Here is a 16,378-nt window from a genome sequence, read left to right as displayed (position 1 = left end):
AAACCTTTTTTCTATACTCAGTTGTGGTCAATAATTTGACTGCGTCTGAAATATTATGCTCAAGGGGCAGCCAGTTGGCTCAGTTGGTTAGAGCGCAGTGCTTATAACACCAACGTCACCAGTTTGATTCACACATGGGCCAGTGAGCTGCGCCCTCCACAACTAGAGTAAAAACAACGGCTTGACTTGGAGCTGATGGGTCCTGGAAAAACACACTGTTCCCCAATATTCCCCAATAAATATTTAAAAAAAAAGATATTGGGATATAAGGTTTTAATCCTTTTAAAAAATAAATAAAAAATAAAATACTATGCTCAAAATAATTTTCCCTTTGAACTTTGAAAGTATTAATTTTCTTCCAGTTTTCAATCTTGCTATTAAATCCATTGCCACTCCTATTCCTAATTCTTAAAAAATTATATATTTATATAAATATGTTATATATATATTTATGTTTTACATATGTACACACACACATATCCTTTTTTTGGTTATTACCTGCCCTTTCCCCAGCTTATAGCAGGTTGTTTTTGCTCCTAGTTGTCTAAATTTAATTTCATTATTGATATGTTTGGTATGGGTTTGTTTTCATTTATTGATAGGTTCTTTCCATGTACAAAATCATGTCCTTTGATTCTGAGAATTTTCTTGAATTATGTATTTGACATCTCCCTTCTCCTGCACTTTCTTAGTTTATCTTTCTGAAACTTATTTGTAAATTTAATCTCCTGGCCTGATCCTTTAATTTTCTTATCTTTCTCCATTTTCTTTTTTTACCCCCTTCTTCCGCCCCCACCCCCCCCACCCCCCCCCACCCCACTCTGGTCCCCACTCTGGTTCAAGCTGTTGTTTCTCAGTCTAGTTGTTGTGTAAGGCACAGCTCTCTGGCCCATGCTGGTATCACGAGCCCTGCGCTCCCCCTGGCTGAGGCATTCGGTCATTGGTAGGTCACCTGTTGGCCGCTCACAGCAGCTCACGGCAGCACACGATGGCTGCTGGCCACTCATGGTAGCACACAGCAGCCCATTGCAGCTCACGGTGGCTGCCGGCCACTCACACTGGCTGCCGGCCATTCACGGCGCACACGGTAGCCTGCGGCAGCACTCAGCAGCTTACACTAACCTCCAGCTGCTCACAGCTGCCCAGCTCCAGGAAGAGCTGTTGTTCACAATCTTAGCTGTAGAGGGCGCAGCTCACAGGCCCACGTGGGAATCAAACCAGTGACCTCAGCATTAGTAGCATGGCGCTCCAACCACCTGAGCCACCAGGCTGGCTCCTTACTCCATTATTTTCAATCTTGGTCATACTCTGCTATTTTTCTAGAACATTTTTTCAAAATATTAAATGTTGAAGAAAATTTAACATTTCACTTTGAAATAACTTGAAATCTACAAAAAAAGTTTAAAAATTTCATATGTACATCACCCATCTTTCCTCCAATGTTACATTATCTAGCTACAGTACAATTTCCTTTTTCCTGTAATCCAATGCAGGATTCTAGGTTGCATTAGTTGTCCTGTCTCCTTCGTCTTAGTGCTTTAATCTGGGACAGTTCCTCAGGTCTGTTTTTTTCTTTCATGACCTTGATTGACACATTTGAAGTGTATTGGCTAGATATCCTATAAGAGCGTCCCTAAGTGTGGGTTTGTCTGTTGTTTCCTTATTAAATTCAGGTTACACATTTTTGATAAGAATACTACACAAGTGACATTGTGCCACATCAAGAGAAACATGTTGTCCATGTGTCATTACTAATGATGTTAACCTTGATCACCTGATTAAGGTGATGCCAGGTTTTTCCATTGAAAGGCACAACTTTTGCCTTTGTAATTTGAGACTATGTAAATATCTTGTTTCTCATTGTACTTTTGCCCTCTAATTTTAGCATCCATTGATGATTCTTATATGAGTCAGTTATTTCTGAAAAGAGTTGCAAATTAAAACTTTTCTATTTCCATCATTCCTTCTATAGTTATTGATTTGAAATTATATGTAAGGAAGAGTTGTCCCATCTCCTCGTTTGTTTATTTAGTTATTTATGTCACTGTAGACTCAGGATATTTACTATTGAGTTATAATCTATTACTATCATTTTATATCCAGTTCCTCAGTTTTTTTGGCTGTTGTGACCCCCTTCAAGTTTGCTCCTGTGTCCTTGTGACATATCATCATCATTTTTTGAGCATTTCTTTACTTTCTGGAACTGTAGTAATATTCCAGATTCATCTTCTACTTCTCTGCCCCAGCTCTGGAATCAGCCATTTGTTTACATGGAGGATAATATTTAGAAACCAAGATCTGGGTGCTAGGTGTGCCCATTGCTACTGGGATGTTATCGCTTCTAGGCCCTCTAAGTGGACAGAGCTAGAAAATATATACAGTAGTACCTTGGTTTTTCGAACGTCTCTGTTGATGAACATTTTGTTTTACAAACGCCATAAATTTTATGGATCTATGGTATCATTAGATAGTAAAATTCATCCTAAATTTGCAGTTTTAGGGGTTGATTTTAAAGGTCTGGAACGGATTACTCCATTTTGCATTACTTTTTATGGGGAAACCGTTCCTCGGTTTTCGAACATTTCATAACTTGAACAGTCTTCCGGAACAGATTATGTTCTAAAACCGAGGTACCAGTGTATATGTATGTGCACACTTCTAGATCTGTATCTATTTATATATTAAGCACCGTGAGTTCATACAAATACCATAGATCTCAAGCTATCACTATAGATTCAAAGCTATCTCACTTTGTCTCTTTCATTATTTGTAACTTCTTTCACCAACAATGAGAAACCTAGTTCTAATTATCCACAATGTATTTACTTATTTGCTCAATTTTAGAATTGTTGTATGTACACAAAGTAGTTTCAGAATTAATTCATTCCTCTGTGAAAAACAAAATAGATAACTACAGTATAGTATTTGTACACAGTCCTTTTGTTTCTTGTCCTATAGACTCAGAATAATATTTTCCAAAGTTACTTTGGTTAATTCTTTTCTGTTCTCCTTTCAGTGTGGTTATGTTATTTATTTGTAATATGAGTACAGTTAGGTTTATTTATTATTTATATTTCATTTTGGATTCCTTCTACATTCTGGTTGATTTATTTATTTATTTTAAGTAATTTTTTATTTTTCATTTAACATTGACACAATATTATATTAGTTTCAGGTGTACAAAATAGTGATTAGATATTTAAATAACTTACGAAGTGATCACCCTGATAAATCTAGTACTCATCTGACACCATAGTCTGGTAGATTGCTGTCTCCATTTTGTTTAGTTCTTTTTCTGTAGTTTTGTTCTGTTCTTTTACATGGGACATATTTCTTTATCGCTCCATTTTGGCTGCCTTCCTGTGTTTGTTTCTATGTATTAGGTAGGGCTGCTGTGTCTCCTGGTCTTTGTACAGTGGCCTTACACAGTAGGTGTGCTGTGGGGCCCAGTGGCACAGTCTTCCTGGTCACCTGAGCTGGGTACTCTGGGTATGTCCCTTGTGTGGGTTGTCTGTGTCTTACTGTTGTAGTTGAGCCTTGTTGCTGTTTGCACATCAGTGGGAGGGATTGATCCTTGGGCTGATTGATTCTGAGGACTGTCCGTGACTACAGTGGAGGAGTTATGCAGGGGCTGACCATATAGAGCAGGATTCATTTTAGCAGGGAATTGGTGCCTGCTCAGTGTGCTTTTTGGATGTGTCATCAACAGAGGTGGCCAGGTGATGCTCCAGCTGGATCTGAAGCTGGCCACGGCATGCCAGCCTCAGGGCCTTCTGGGAGGGGCCCCACCTCAAGCCAAGTTCAGCTGCATCCTGTGCCCTGCCCAGGGCCACCTGGCATGAGCCACAAAGCAATCGCAGAATGTTGCCACCTATGCTGAGCTTAGAGGCACCTCAAGAGGCCAAAATGCAAACTGAGGCCAGCTGCTGCTAGTGCTGGGCTTAAGGCTGCTCAGCCAGAGGTACAGGACATGCTAAAGCCAGATGCTGCTGTTTGGGTTTTGTGAACCTTTGAGAGATTTTAGGACAGTCCACAGCGTGAGCCAAGGCAGGCCATTTATACAGAAAAGCCACTGGAAGTGGCTTGCATGTGCCCAAAAGTTGGGTGGGTCAGGGTCTCAGAGAATCATGGCGAACAATTGTGATAGCCAGGTTGATGGAGACATGGGGCTACCTGTGTCTGCACGCAAGGAGTGGGGAGGGCTCCACAGAAAAATGGCTTCTGCCAGCTCCTTCATCTAAGAGAAAGCTGCCCATCTAGCCCTCACCCTGCAGCCAGACAACTCAGTTCCTCCCCATATGTCCCTGGCGCCTTTCAAGCTGCTGCCCCAGCGTTGGAGCTCAGAGTGAGTGAGTCCGTCAGCGAGTAAGTCCATGCACAGGCCTTTTAAGAGGAGCACCCAGGACTGCAGCCCCCCCTGGCCTCGTTCAGCCGCAACCTCCACTGGTTTTCACAGCCAGAAGTTATGGGGACTTCTCTCCCCTGCACTGAAACACTGGGCTGGGGAGCCTTGTGTAGGGCTAGAACCCTTTGCTCCTCCTGGAGGGACCTCCACAACCGAAATATCCCTCCCAATTTTTAATGGTCACGTGCGGGTGTGAGACCAGCCTGTTCCTCGTCTCTGCCCCTCCTACCAGTCTTGAGGTGGCTTCTTCTGTATGTCTTTAGTTGTAGGGCCTCCTCTGTGAATATGTCTTTATGACCTTATTTTTAGGGTAGAAATGTAACTTTTCTTTCTCTTCTTAACAGCTACATCCAGATCTCATTATGCATCAGAAAAATGAAAAAACAGAGGAAAACTCTATGGAGGAAAGGAATCCACTTAGCCTTTTCTGAGAAATGGAATACTGGGTTTGGAGGCTTTAAGAAGTTCTACTTCCACCAGCACTTGTGCATTCTGAAAGCCAAGTTGGGAAGGCCAGTTACTTGGAGCAGACATTTGAGGCATTTCCAGTGCAGAAAGAAGGCCCTTCAAATCCAGAAAACGTGGATCCAGGATGAACCCTTTTTTACTAAGACAAAGTCCAATGTGGCTGCTGAAAATGTTAGTACTTTGCCCTCTAAAGTGAAAAGAAAAGGCACTAAACACTTCATTTCCTCAAGGACCCTTCTGAAATTCCAAGCAGAGAAGTTGCTGTCATCAGCAAAGAACTCTGACCATGAGTATTGCGGAGAGAAAAATCTCTTGAAAGCAGTTGCTGACTTGCCAGCCAATAGTGTTTTAGGTCACGCCATTGGTCACAGACCAAGGACAGAGCTGCAAGCGTCTGACTTTCCCATGAAGTTCAATGGGGAGAGCCAGAGTCCAGGTGAGAGCGGCACAATTGTGGTCACACTGAGCAACCATAAGAGAAAGCGCTTTTGTTATAGCTGCTACCAAGGGCTAGAGCACCACAGGAATGGGGGACCCCTGACTCCAAAAAAGTTTCAACTTAACCAACATAGAAGAATAAAAGTATCTCCTCTTATGATGTATGAGAAATTATCCATGATTAGATTTCGGTATAGGATTCTCAGATCCCAGCACTTCAGAACAAAAAGCAAAGTTTGCAAGCTAAAAAAACCCCAGCAAAGCTGGGTGCAGGTCACGGGGGACCATCAAGAGACCCGTAGGGAGAACGGTGAGGGTGGCACTTGTAGCCCATTCCCTTCCCCCGAACTTAAGGACCCTTCTTGTCAACACCAACCGTACTTCCCAGATATGGACAGCAGTGCTGTGGTGAAGGGACAGAACGCGCACGTGCCTGAGGACGGCACTAAAGGAAGTCCTTTCTTGGGCCAGGAGCTTAGTTTAGATGAAGCATTCCCTGACCACCCGAATGGCAGTGCCACATACACCTGGGACCAGTCACCCTGTTCCTCTCCTAAGTGGGAGTGTACAGAGCTGACTCATGACATCCCCTTACCAGAACATCATTCTAGTAACGTGTTTATTTCGGAAACTGAAAGCGATGCTCTGACTCTGGGTCAGGAAAATTGGACAAGTACTGTCAGTGATGACAGGGTAAAACTGGCGGTGTCCGGGGCAGATCAGTCTGTAAGTAGTGGAGATGGGCTCGTGTCCGAAGAGACTGTTCAGATAGAGAGCTCATGCCAGATGGATGAGGATGGATCTCTCAAGCAGAACATTCTTAGTTCTAAGTTGCTGGACCACCCTTACTGTAAAAGTCCCCTGGAGGCTCCTCTGACGTGCACTGAACTCAAACTAGAAAATCAAATGGGAGGTGGGAAGAACAGTCAGAAAGCATCTCCAGTCGATGATGAACAGCTGTCAATCTGCCTTTCGGGTATGCACTCTTCCTTTATTCTCCCCCAACCTCCAGCTCACACTTGCTGTCTGTTATCCTTTCTAGGAGTGTCCTGTTCTTGCTTCCCAACCATGGATTTCTCGTTAAGCAATCACACATTCTTCTTGAAGCCTTTTATATTGCTGTGTTATATAGATGTCCCATAATTTATTTAATTCTTGATTGATGGACATTTGTGTTGTTTCCAGTTATTAACTTCTAGAAACAATGGTGCAATGAAATTACTTCTTTATATTTATACAATTGTTTCTGTAAGTTAAATTCCTAGTAGTAGAATTGATGATGGAAAAATACACTTAAAAATTTAAGGGAATTGTTAAATCGCCCTCCAAAAAGCTGAGCCAGTTTACACTTGTTAAACTTTGCCAGTCTTACAGATCATATGAGTTCTTTGTTTTAATTTGCGTTTTTAAGTTTGAACAATTTTTTTCTGTGTTTCTGGCCATTTTGTTTGTATGTAATTTTTCTATTCAATTATTTATATTTTATTTACTTAATATATGAGAAGCTCCTTTGTACAAGGCACTGTCCTAGTTCTAAGAATGTAGCATTAAACAAAATCCACTGATTCCTACCTTCATGACTTTAGTTAGCATCATTCTAGTTTTAAAGATGTTCAATTTTAATTATAAATATTATAAGAATTTAAGTTATAAGTTTTTATCAAAAGGTAAAAGCCTCAGTATGTGTATGATATTTTTGCTTAACAGAAAATTTCAGTTAAGCCTCAGTATTCTGACTTTGTGTATGATATTTTTGCTTAACAGAAAATTTCAATTCTTAGATTGTAAAATTTATCTGTCTTTATGGCTTCAAGTTTTTACGTCCTGCTTTAAAAAATCTAATTGTCAAAATCTACCCCGTGAAGTAAGTTGGCATAAGCATTTTTGGAAGACAATATGGCAATGTCAGTCTTTGACACAACCCTCTCTTGCAATTTATTCAAGATATAAAAATATAAATATATTTGTATAGGGTCATTACTTATTGTCTTGGTTGTAAGAAACTAAAGACAACCAAAACAAATGTTTCTATGGAAGTATAAATGACAGCACACCCAGGCAATAGTATACAATGAAGCTGTTAAGGAATAAATTTGATCTATAGTTTGAAAACTATTTATATAAAGTGAAAAAAGCAAGTTGCAAAACAGAATGATGCCATTTTGTTAAAAGATACATAGGCACGTATGTAGGATGAGTATGTGTATATATGTGTGCACATGTATTAATATTTGTATAGGACATGTTGGACAGATAATATCAAATTGTTATAAATAGCTTTTTCTGGGGAGTTAGGAGAGTTACTTCTTGGTGGTTTAAACAATTCTGAACACTGTTTTCCCAACTGTTAAGTATGTATAAAAAATCCCCCCCCACTAGAAGATACAGAGTGCAGAGTCCTAGCAAATATTAAAAAACACTATTTCTGTAGTTTGTACTGTCCCAGACTAGAGAGACAAATTTCCCTACTGTAAGGTTAGCAATTGTGATACACAAGCCTGAAAAAGTTAGCATTTACCTGCAAATACCAATTAACTTACAAATATAGATGTAGCACTTCAAAAAACAATTGATAAATTGAATATGGCATACAGGAAACTGTAGCCTGATACGAGGAAGTAGGAGGTTTTACAGAATCCACATTTAGTGATCTGCAATGTAATTCATTATTTTCACAGGCTAAAGGAGAAAAAGCATGGCATCTCAGCAAGTACTGAAAAGCCTGTTAATAAAACTCAGCTTTCCTGTGTTTAAATCTTAGAAAACTAGGAATAAATAAAATTTCCTTCACTTAGTAAAGAATATCTGTCAGAAACCAATAGCAGTTCCAGGTTTAAGAGGATGAAGTAAGCACATGGCATCTCTTCTTCCTCTGACCAAACCCATAGAAATTATGAAAAATATATGAAAAACACGTATGTATCTCCATACTCAAAAACAAGGCGGGAAGTAGTGGGAAGGTCCAGAGGTCAGCCCCATTGGCAGGAGGAAGATTAGTGCAGGACAGTGGTTCACCACAGCGAGTCCCATTTCTTGAGATGGTGGAGATAGGGAGGAAAGGGGAGACCCATAGGAAAGACTGTTCAGTGGGGAATCTCAACAAAAGCACCTCTCCCTTCTTGTGTCACATATCTGTAAGGAGGATGTCTGCTATCAAGCTGAAATTCTCACCCTCCACCCACTTCTACTGAGATAAAATTGACATACAGCACTGAAATTCTAAGAACAGCAGATTGGTGGGGAGAGCCAGGACATTTCCGCCACCCCCTCCCCCTGCTCCATTGTAGCAAATGGAAGAATGAGGAACTTCCATTTCCAGAAGAACAGATTTCGGGATTCTTCGCATCTCCAATCCCACTGGAAATAGTTCAAGGCAGAGCAGCAGCTACTGCACATCACAGCCCTCTCCTCACCCGTCAGGTAACCAAGTAGAGATGAGCCCAGAATCCATCACCAACGACCTGAGGAAAACCAACACAATGAAAGAGACAAATTCAACAAATAAAAGGACTAAACCTAAGTAATCAGAAGTAATAGAGCAATCAGGAATCAGTGTAGGGCGGTCGGCACGGTACATGCCCCCTTCCCTGACTTCTACAGCATTAGCCAGTGTGAAGTTCCATGGTGTGCTGCGTGCTGGCTTTCTCTAATATGACTGCACGTTATGCTGAGTGCGGGGGGTTTATCAAGAGCCAGTTGTACTTACTCCGGTTTGCTTAGACAATTTACTTACTCCAATTTGTCCTATACAAATATTAGTATATGTGCACACATATATTGTGTTTCATAATTAACTATCTTATGACCCAGCAGTTCCACTCCTAGGTATCTATCCAAAGAAAGCCAAAACACTAATTTGAAAAAGTGTATGCACCCCTATGTTTATTGCAGCGCTATTCACAATAGCCAAGATATGGCAACAACCGAAATGCCCATCGATAGACGATTAGATAAAGAAACGGGGGTACATTTATACAGTGAAGTATTACTCGGCCATAAAAAAGAATGAAATCTTACTATTTGCAATGTATGGATGGAGCTTGAGAATATTATGCTAAGTGAAATAAGTCAGACTGAGAAAGACAAATACCATATGATCTCACTTATATGTGGACTCTAAAGAACAATAAATGAGCAAACAAAACAGAAAGAGACTCAGGTATAGAAAAAAAAGCTGTTGGTTGCTAGATGGGAGGGGAGAGGGAATGGGGGAGAAGGTGAAGGGATTAGAAAGAGCAAATTAGTAGATGCAATATAGTCATGGGGATATGAAACGTAGTGTGGGGGATATGAACAACAATGTAAAGATCATGTAAGGTGCCAGTTGAGGACTGGACTTATCGAGGGGATCACTTCATAGACGGTGTAGATGCCTGACCACTGTGCTGTACACCTGAAGCTGACGTAGAATAATATTGTATGTCAACTGTAATTTTATATATATATATATATATATACACACACACACACATGCACCCAATCATGGGAGGTGGAGTATAGCATAAGGAAGACAGTCAAGGGTATTGTAACAGTTATATATGATGTCAGAAGGGTAGTAGCTTGGGGGAGGGGGTTATCACTCTGAGGTGTGGAAATGTCTAACTGTTATGTTGCTTTGTACACCTGAAACTAATAAAAAAAGTAAAAATAAAATAATTTTATTAACTATTGCATAAATTGATGAAATACGAGTATAAAAAGAAAATCACTCCCTTCAAAACTAAGTTGGATGCTTTGCAATGACAGTAGTGAGTTACTGAAAAATTTGAAAACTTGAGGGAGGATATGAAAATCCAGGATTCTGTATTCAGATTAGCTGTATGTTTTGGAAGGAAAAAATAGATTCGTATATCACAATAGATTCTAGATAGATTAAAAATTTAATAAGTACAGATACAAAAACTTGTACACAAATGTTCATAGTATCATTATTCATAATAGCCAAAAAATAGAAATAACCTAAACATCCAGGAACTGATGAATGAATAAGTAGAATTTGATATATCTGTACAGTGGAATATTATTGTGCCATCAAAAGGAATGGAGTACTGATACATGTTTCATTGTGGGTGAACCTTAAAAACATGCTAAGTGAAAGATGCCAGATTCAAAAGGGCCACACCATATACCTTATGATTCCATTGATTTGAAATGTCCACAGTAGGCAAATCCATAGAGATAGAAAGATTAATGGTTGCCAGGGACTGGGGGCAGAGGGGAACGAGGCGTAACTACCTGCTAACAGGTACAAAGTTTTGTTGTGGAGTCATGCAAATGTTCTGGAATTAGGTAATGGTAATAGTTGCACAACTCTGAGTATGCAGTCACTGAATTGTATATTTTAAGAGGTTGAATTTTGTGGTATGAATCAGTTCAGGAGAGCTGTTAGACAAATATGAGATCATTTTTATAATCTCATGTTGCTAAGACATTTTAAAGCATGATAGGAAACTCAGAAGCAATAAAAATACACCAATTTGACTTCCTAAGCATTAAAATCATATATATATATATATAAACAGAAGTCATAAGTGAAAATTTGAAATTTTAGATCTGCATGTCCTTTGACCCAGAAATTTGACTTTTAGCAAGTGTTCTGGGGAAACGATAGAACAAGGATGTGTCAAAGGTTTTAATTGTGACATTATTTAGAGAGCTAAAAATTAACAACTTAATTGGTCATCAATGGGGAATTGGTGAAAATACGGCATACCCATTTGATGGACTACTAGATTGTTTTGAATTGACTTAGGAAAAAAATATAACATGATGTATTGACAAGGAAAATGCAGCTTCAAGAAGAGTAAGTATAGTCTGTTACTTACATGTTTAAGAAATACATGTTCATAGGGGCATAAAAGTTCTAAAGGAATTATGGGGTGACTGCTACTTTATTTTAATGTTTATGGTCATGTATTAGGGAAAAAAAACCACTTCTACTTAAAGCTTGTTTCCGTTTCAATTGTATAAAAATGTTCAATTCTATTTTCTTCTAGACTATTAATGTGTTATTTTTCCATTTAGCTGGGGAAAACTAAAGATGGATCCCTACCTCATTCTTTACACCAAAATGAATTCCAATTGTGAATAAATGATTTAGTTGTTAGCTCTAATATTTATTGATTGATTCATCTTTTCCCCATGGTTATGAGATGCCACCTGCCATTGGGTCTCTTTCTGGACTTGGTTTCTCTATTTCTATGCTAGCATTATTCTGTTTTAATTACTGTAGATTTATGATTTGATGGGACTAGGCCCTCCTCTTCCTCTCTTGTCCCTTAGTCACCTTTTCACTTAATCCTTTTTAAAAATGTCTAGGAATTTCTCACATTTTTGTCCCAAGATGAATTTTTATATTTGTTTTTTTCAATTAAAAAAGCATATAAACCATAGCTTTTGATTGGTATTGCATTACATTTATAGATTAATTTAGGGAAAAATTACATTCAATACGATACTTGTTTTCCTGTCTAAAAACAAAGAATTACTCCATTTATTTGACCTATACCCCTTACTGGAATTTTATAGTGATTTTTACTTAGGTTTTGCACATTCCTTAAGTTTATTCTTAGATATTTCATGCCTTCCTTATTTTTGATCTTGACACGTGCACTGTATTTTGTTGGAGAACCAAGTGGGTGCATTTCTTATGTGCACAACACAGTGAACCCCATTCCACATTCAGGGTGGGATGTTGTTTCAAGAAAACATTGTCTAACACAGTTGGTTTAACCTGATGAGTAACTTCTAAAGTAACACCTCAGGTTTTATTTTTCATATTGTTGCCTTTTGTACTTGCACTATAGACTATAGTTTGAACTCTGGTTATTTTCCTAATATTTTATCCTTTGTTTCTTGGTCATGTTGAAATTTTAGTACTTTTGAAGTAAATTGTGTTCCAAATGCAGTTTTCCTTTTTGATTCATTAGTTTGGCAAAAGGAGTGGGTAAAGAATAATGGATTTAACTTTCGTTTTCAGTCTGTCTGCTGCGTAATTCTTGGCCCTCAGGTATTACATGGGAAAGGTAAAGTGAACATCCAAGTTGTTTTTGTACAGAAAAGATAATAGGGGAGGGGGGTGGGAGACAAGGGTAAGGGGGATCAAATATATGGTGATGGAAGGAGAACTGACTGGGTGGTAAACACACAATGGGATTTATAGGTGATGTAATACAGAATTGTACACCTGAAATCTATGTAATTTTACTAACAATTGTCACCCCAATAAACTTTAAAAGAAAATAAAAATAAAAATAAAAAAAATTAAAAAAAAGAAAATAGGTATTTCTTGCTTTCAAAGTGGCAGAACATAAGAGCTAACTGCTTGGTTTCTGTGGTTACGTGACCTACAATCAGAGTCTTAGTTCTGTCATATGCTAGTTAAGGGTCCTTGTGGAAGTTACTTAATCTTCTGAATCTTCTTTTCTCCATTTGTAAAGCAGGGATACTGTCTAACACATAAGGTAGTTGTAAGGATGAAGTAGATATGCTAGTGCTTGGCTTATGGAAAGTGCTCTTTAACTGCTGTTTACTTTGGGTCCCAGTGAGTTCATGGTGTGCATCAGTGAGATGTTGTCATCTAGGGTTCTCCTTGAAGATCCAGCTGGGGCCTTTGTACTGCATTAGGAATCCATGTTTATCATCTGCAAGTGAACACAAAAGTACAGATAAGAGGGAAAAAATATAACAACTTATAATCCCCAAACTACTACCATCCAGAAATAACATTGGTAATAAGGACCTCTCTGCCATGGTACTGATTTGGATTTGGAGCCCATATCCCCATGATAGACAAGACTACTTTCTTATTTGAGAAGTCGCAGTTAAGGTTGCTGGGCCTAAAGTTTAATCTTTTGTTATTAGGGGCGTTATATTTATACAAAATTTGTTACTTAAATGCAGTTTCTCAAATATTGGGATTCTTTATCTTCTGTTTGGATCCATTCTCCTATGTAGATACAAGGCTATGCATAGATAACTGTAAGATATGCTATAGTAAACATTATAGGCAAATTCGTGTTCTATTCGTATTTGGGGTTTAGAAACCCCAAATCTAACACCTACTCTGATTAAGCTGGAACATGGGACTCCCTTTCTGTAAGCCTAATACCTAGACCAGAACCAGGCACTAACAAACAACTCTTCTGTTTACTGTACCTGAACCTTTGCTCTTACCTTAAGCCTTTCCAATTGCAAGCCACTCTGGTGGGAGACTAACAGGAGGAAAAATACGGTTTTCACACCTTTTTCTTCCCCTCCCCCATACAAAACACTCCATTCCGAGGACAGTCACTTTATTGTGCTCCTTCCTGTCCATTTTGTATTGGTGTGTAGCAGAGGCCATTCTTGAAGTTAGAAAGGGAGCTGGGTAAAATAAATGGCTACAGTCCTCATTTTTCCCCATCTTAACCTAGTAGACTTAACTGTCATACTGATGGTTAGCGAGGCTATTACTCTCTCGATTCAGCATCAGTGAATAAACAGTCCAGGTCATGTCTGCACTTTTATTAGCCTCTAAGCCTTCCCTCAGTTTTTTTTTTTATATTAGAAATAATGTCCTATTTTTATTTCCTAGGGTCTTTGCAGGTATGTTTCTTTAGTGGGTCTTCCTGGAAGCCATTAAAGTGCATATACATATTACCTAAATTGACTTGAAGACTATCCTGTATTCTGGCTGAGACGTCACCTTTTAATTCTGTTTCCCCTCTTAAACTATGCCTCATCAGCTGTTACACAGTTAAACTCACCTCAGTGTTATTCAGAGTATAATAACTCTCAAATTGTGTGATATTAAAAATGCCTTAGAATTTGTTACTTGCTGTGAGAAATCACACACCTGTACCAAGTAATACTTTAACAGCAATCTCAACAGTGAATACCCTCCATTTGTGATTTTTAAAAAGATAATTCCTTCGGTTACCAATTGTAACAGACACATTTACTCAGGTGATCAAGCCTTTTAGATTTCACTCTTTAGGAGACAGGATTCTTCTCCAAGGTTAAGCTACTGAAAGATGTCAATCTTTAGTTTTAGTGAGCCATTCCCTCTCTAACAGTGCATCCATAGCTTAGAAATCCAATGTGAAATGGTGCCTTAGAGCATTTCTCTCCAAATTGGAATGGTAAGGGCTTGATTCATTTTATTTTTTTTAATAAAAGATAACCCTTAAAAATTATAGTATAATTATGCATAATATCAGTTAAATGTATGTTAAGTATTATGTATAGGTTAAGTATTGGGAGAATGATTTTGCTGAAAATGTTTTAGCTATCTTAATTTTTCTTTCTTTATTAAAGGATTCCTGGATGAGGTGATGAAGAAGTATGGCAGTTTGGTCCCACTCAGTGAAAAAGATGTCCTTGGAAGATTAAAAGATGTCTTTAATGAAGACTTTTCTAATAGGTTTGTCAATAATGCTTAAGTTAAGCCCTTGAAAATAAAACTTATATGACTTTTCTCTTGATTAAAAAAAAAGATACTTAGCTATAAATTGAGTAGAACTCATGGTTTTTACTTTTATTTCAAAATCTTTCTGTTTCAGAAAACCATTTATCAATAGAGAAATAACAAACTATCGGGCCAGACATCAGAAATGCAACTTCCGTGTCTTCTACAACAAGCACATGCTGGACATGGATGACCTGGCGACGCTGGATGGTCAGAATTGGCTGAACGACCAGGTTAGTGTATTTTAGGTTCTCATCACAGAAAAAGTTGCTGAGAATATTGAACAATGCAATATAATTAATAACCTCTGGGTTGGCCCAGTTATCTTTTGGAATCAAGGAGTCTTTATTCCTTACTGAAGTGACTCATTCACTAACCCTACTATCCAAAAGCTTGGATTACTCTTAGCAGTATCAGTATGTTATTCATTCTGAGTGGGATGTTCTGAATTGTATAGGGTTAGTAAGCTGGTTTTATGTTGACTTTTTATAGGTCATTAATATGTACGGTGAGCTGATAATGGATGCAGTCCCAGAAAAAGTAAGTGAAAACTTACTCTTCTTTAGGAGAGAAAGAGAGTCCGTATGTAATAAACATAAGTTTTTTGTTGTTGTTGTTTTAACTTTATGTAATTATTTGATATTCCTTAAATTTTAAAAAAGGGTTAGATTTTCTCTTGATCATGTATTAGGCTTGGGCATACGTTCTGTAAAATCACTTCTGCATAAGAAAGTCATTATGCCAACATTTTCCTGCTTATTTGTTTCAGAGTGGGTATGTTGATACTTTGAGGAAGCTTTTTCTTTTAGTGAGACATGCACAAAAGGGACTAATAGCTTTAAACTTTTAAATTTAATTTAGTCTTACTCTCTTTAAAAATGAGGTAAAGTAGTATTTATCTTCACTTTCTCTTGGATTAATGTTTGATATTCAGTTTAAATAAAAACTAACCCCCCTTAAACTATAAAATTCCCTTAATTCCCTTTCTTTCTTAGTACTCAACTTGCCTGATGGGCAGCCTTTGATTCCAACAAGCAAAATCTTTATAAACGTAATAAACAAGTACTTTATAAACTTTTATAAATCTAATATACAGGAAAATATAAGGAATCTCAGATTCCAACACCATTTATGAATATAGACAAAATATCTTATAGCTGGCTATTTAAAATCACAAATCTGTTATATATTTTAAATTGGAATCATGAGGCGATTCTGTCAGATTCTCTATTATGTGAAATTCTCTTAATCATTTGGAAAATTTCAGTCTATAAATACATACAGTTGATTTTTAACATGAAAGCATTACTTTCAAAAAGGGTATAATTTACCTCTTTACCTCTACATTTAATTCTGAACCTTTATTGGATTGAAACGGCACTGACTAAGGCCGTGGTTCTCAAAGTACAGTTAGTCCTCAGGCCAAGAGCTTCAGCATTATCTGGGAACTTACTAAACATGCCAGGTTTTGGACTCCAACCCACAACTACTGAACCACAAGCTGGAGGTGGGGCTCAGCAGTCTGTGTGGACAAGCATTCCATATTCTGATGCATCGAACGTTTGAAAATTGCTGCTATAGAGATCGCTACTAAAAGCTCATTTTCATTGACCTCTTAA

At 38.1% G+C, this 16,378-nt stretch overlaps 1 protein-coding gene across 5 annotated transcripts in view; it reads left to right on the top strand.

Annotated features, from left to right (window-relative positions):
* Positions 1-16,378, top strand: part of SENP5 (SUMO specific peptidase 5) — a 45,998-nt gene that overhangs the window by 8,007 nt on the left and 21,613 nt on the right. For 4 of the 5 annotated variants that reach the window (XM_019723618.2, XM_019723616.2, XM_019723615.2 and 1 more), the window contains exons 2-5: positions 4,750-6,287; positions 14,609-14,714; positions 14,854-14,992; positions 15,252-15,299. In XM_019723618.2, the coding sequence (XP_019579177.2) occupies positions 4,781-6,287; positions 14,609-14,714; positions 14,854-14,992; positions 15,252-15,299 (1,800 nt within the window). In that variant the 5' untranslated portion in view covers positions 4,750-4,780. The remainder of the gene's footprint in view (positions 1-4,749; positions 6,288-14,608; positions 14,715-14,853; positions 14,993-15,251; positions 15,300-16,378) is intronic. The other variant, XM_019723621.2, reaches the window with a different exon arrangement.

The sequence above is a fragment of the Rhinolophus sinicus genome, linkage group LG01 (assembly GCF_036562045.2).
Source record: "Rhinolophus sinicus isolate RSC01 linkage group LG01, ASM3656204v1, whole genome shotgun sequence".
NCBI lineage: Eukaryota > Metazoa > Chordata > Mammalia > Chiroptera > Rhinolophidae > Rhinolophus > Rhinolophus sinicus.
This window is presented reverse-complemented; position numbering and strand designations above follow the sequence as displayed.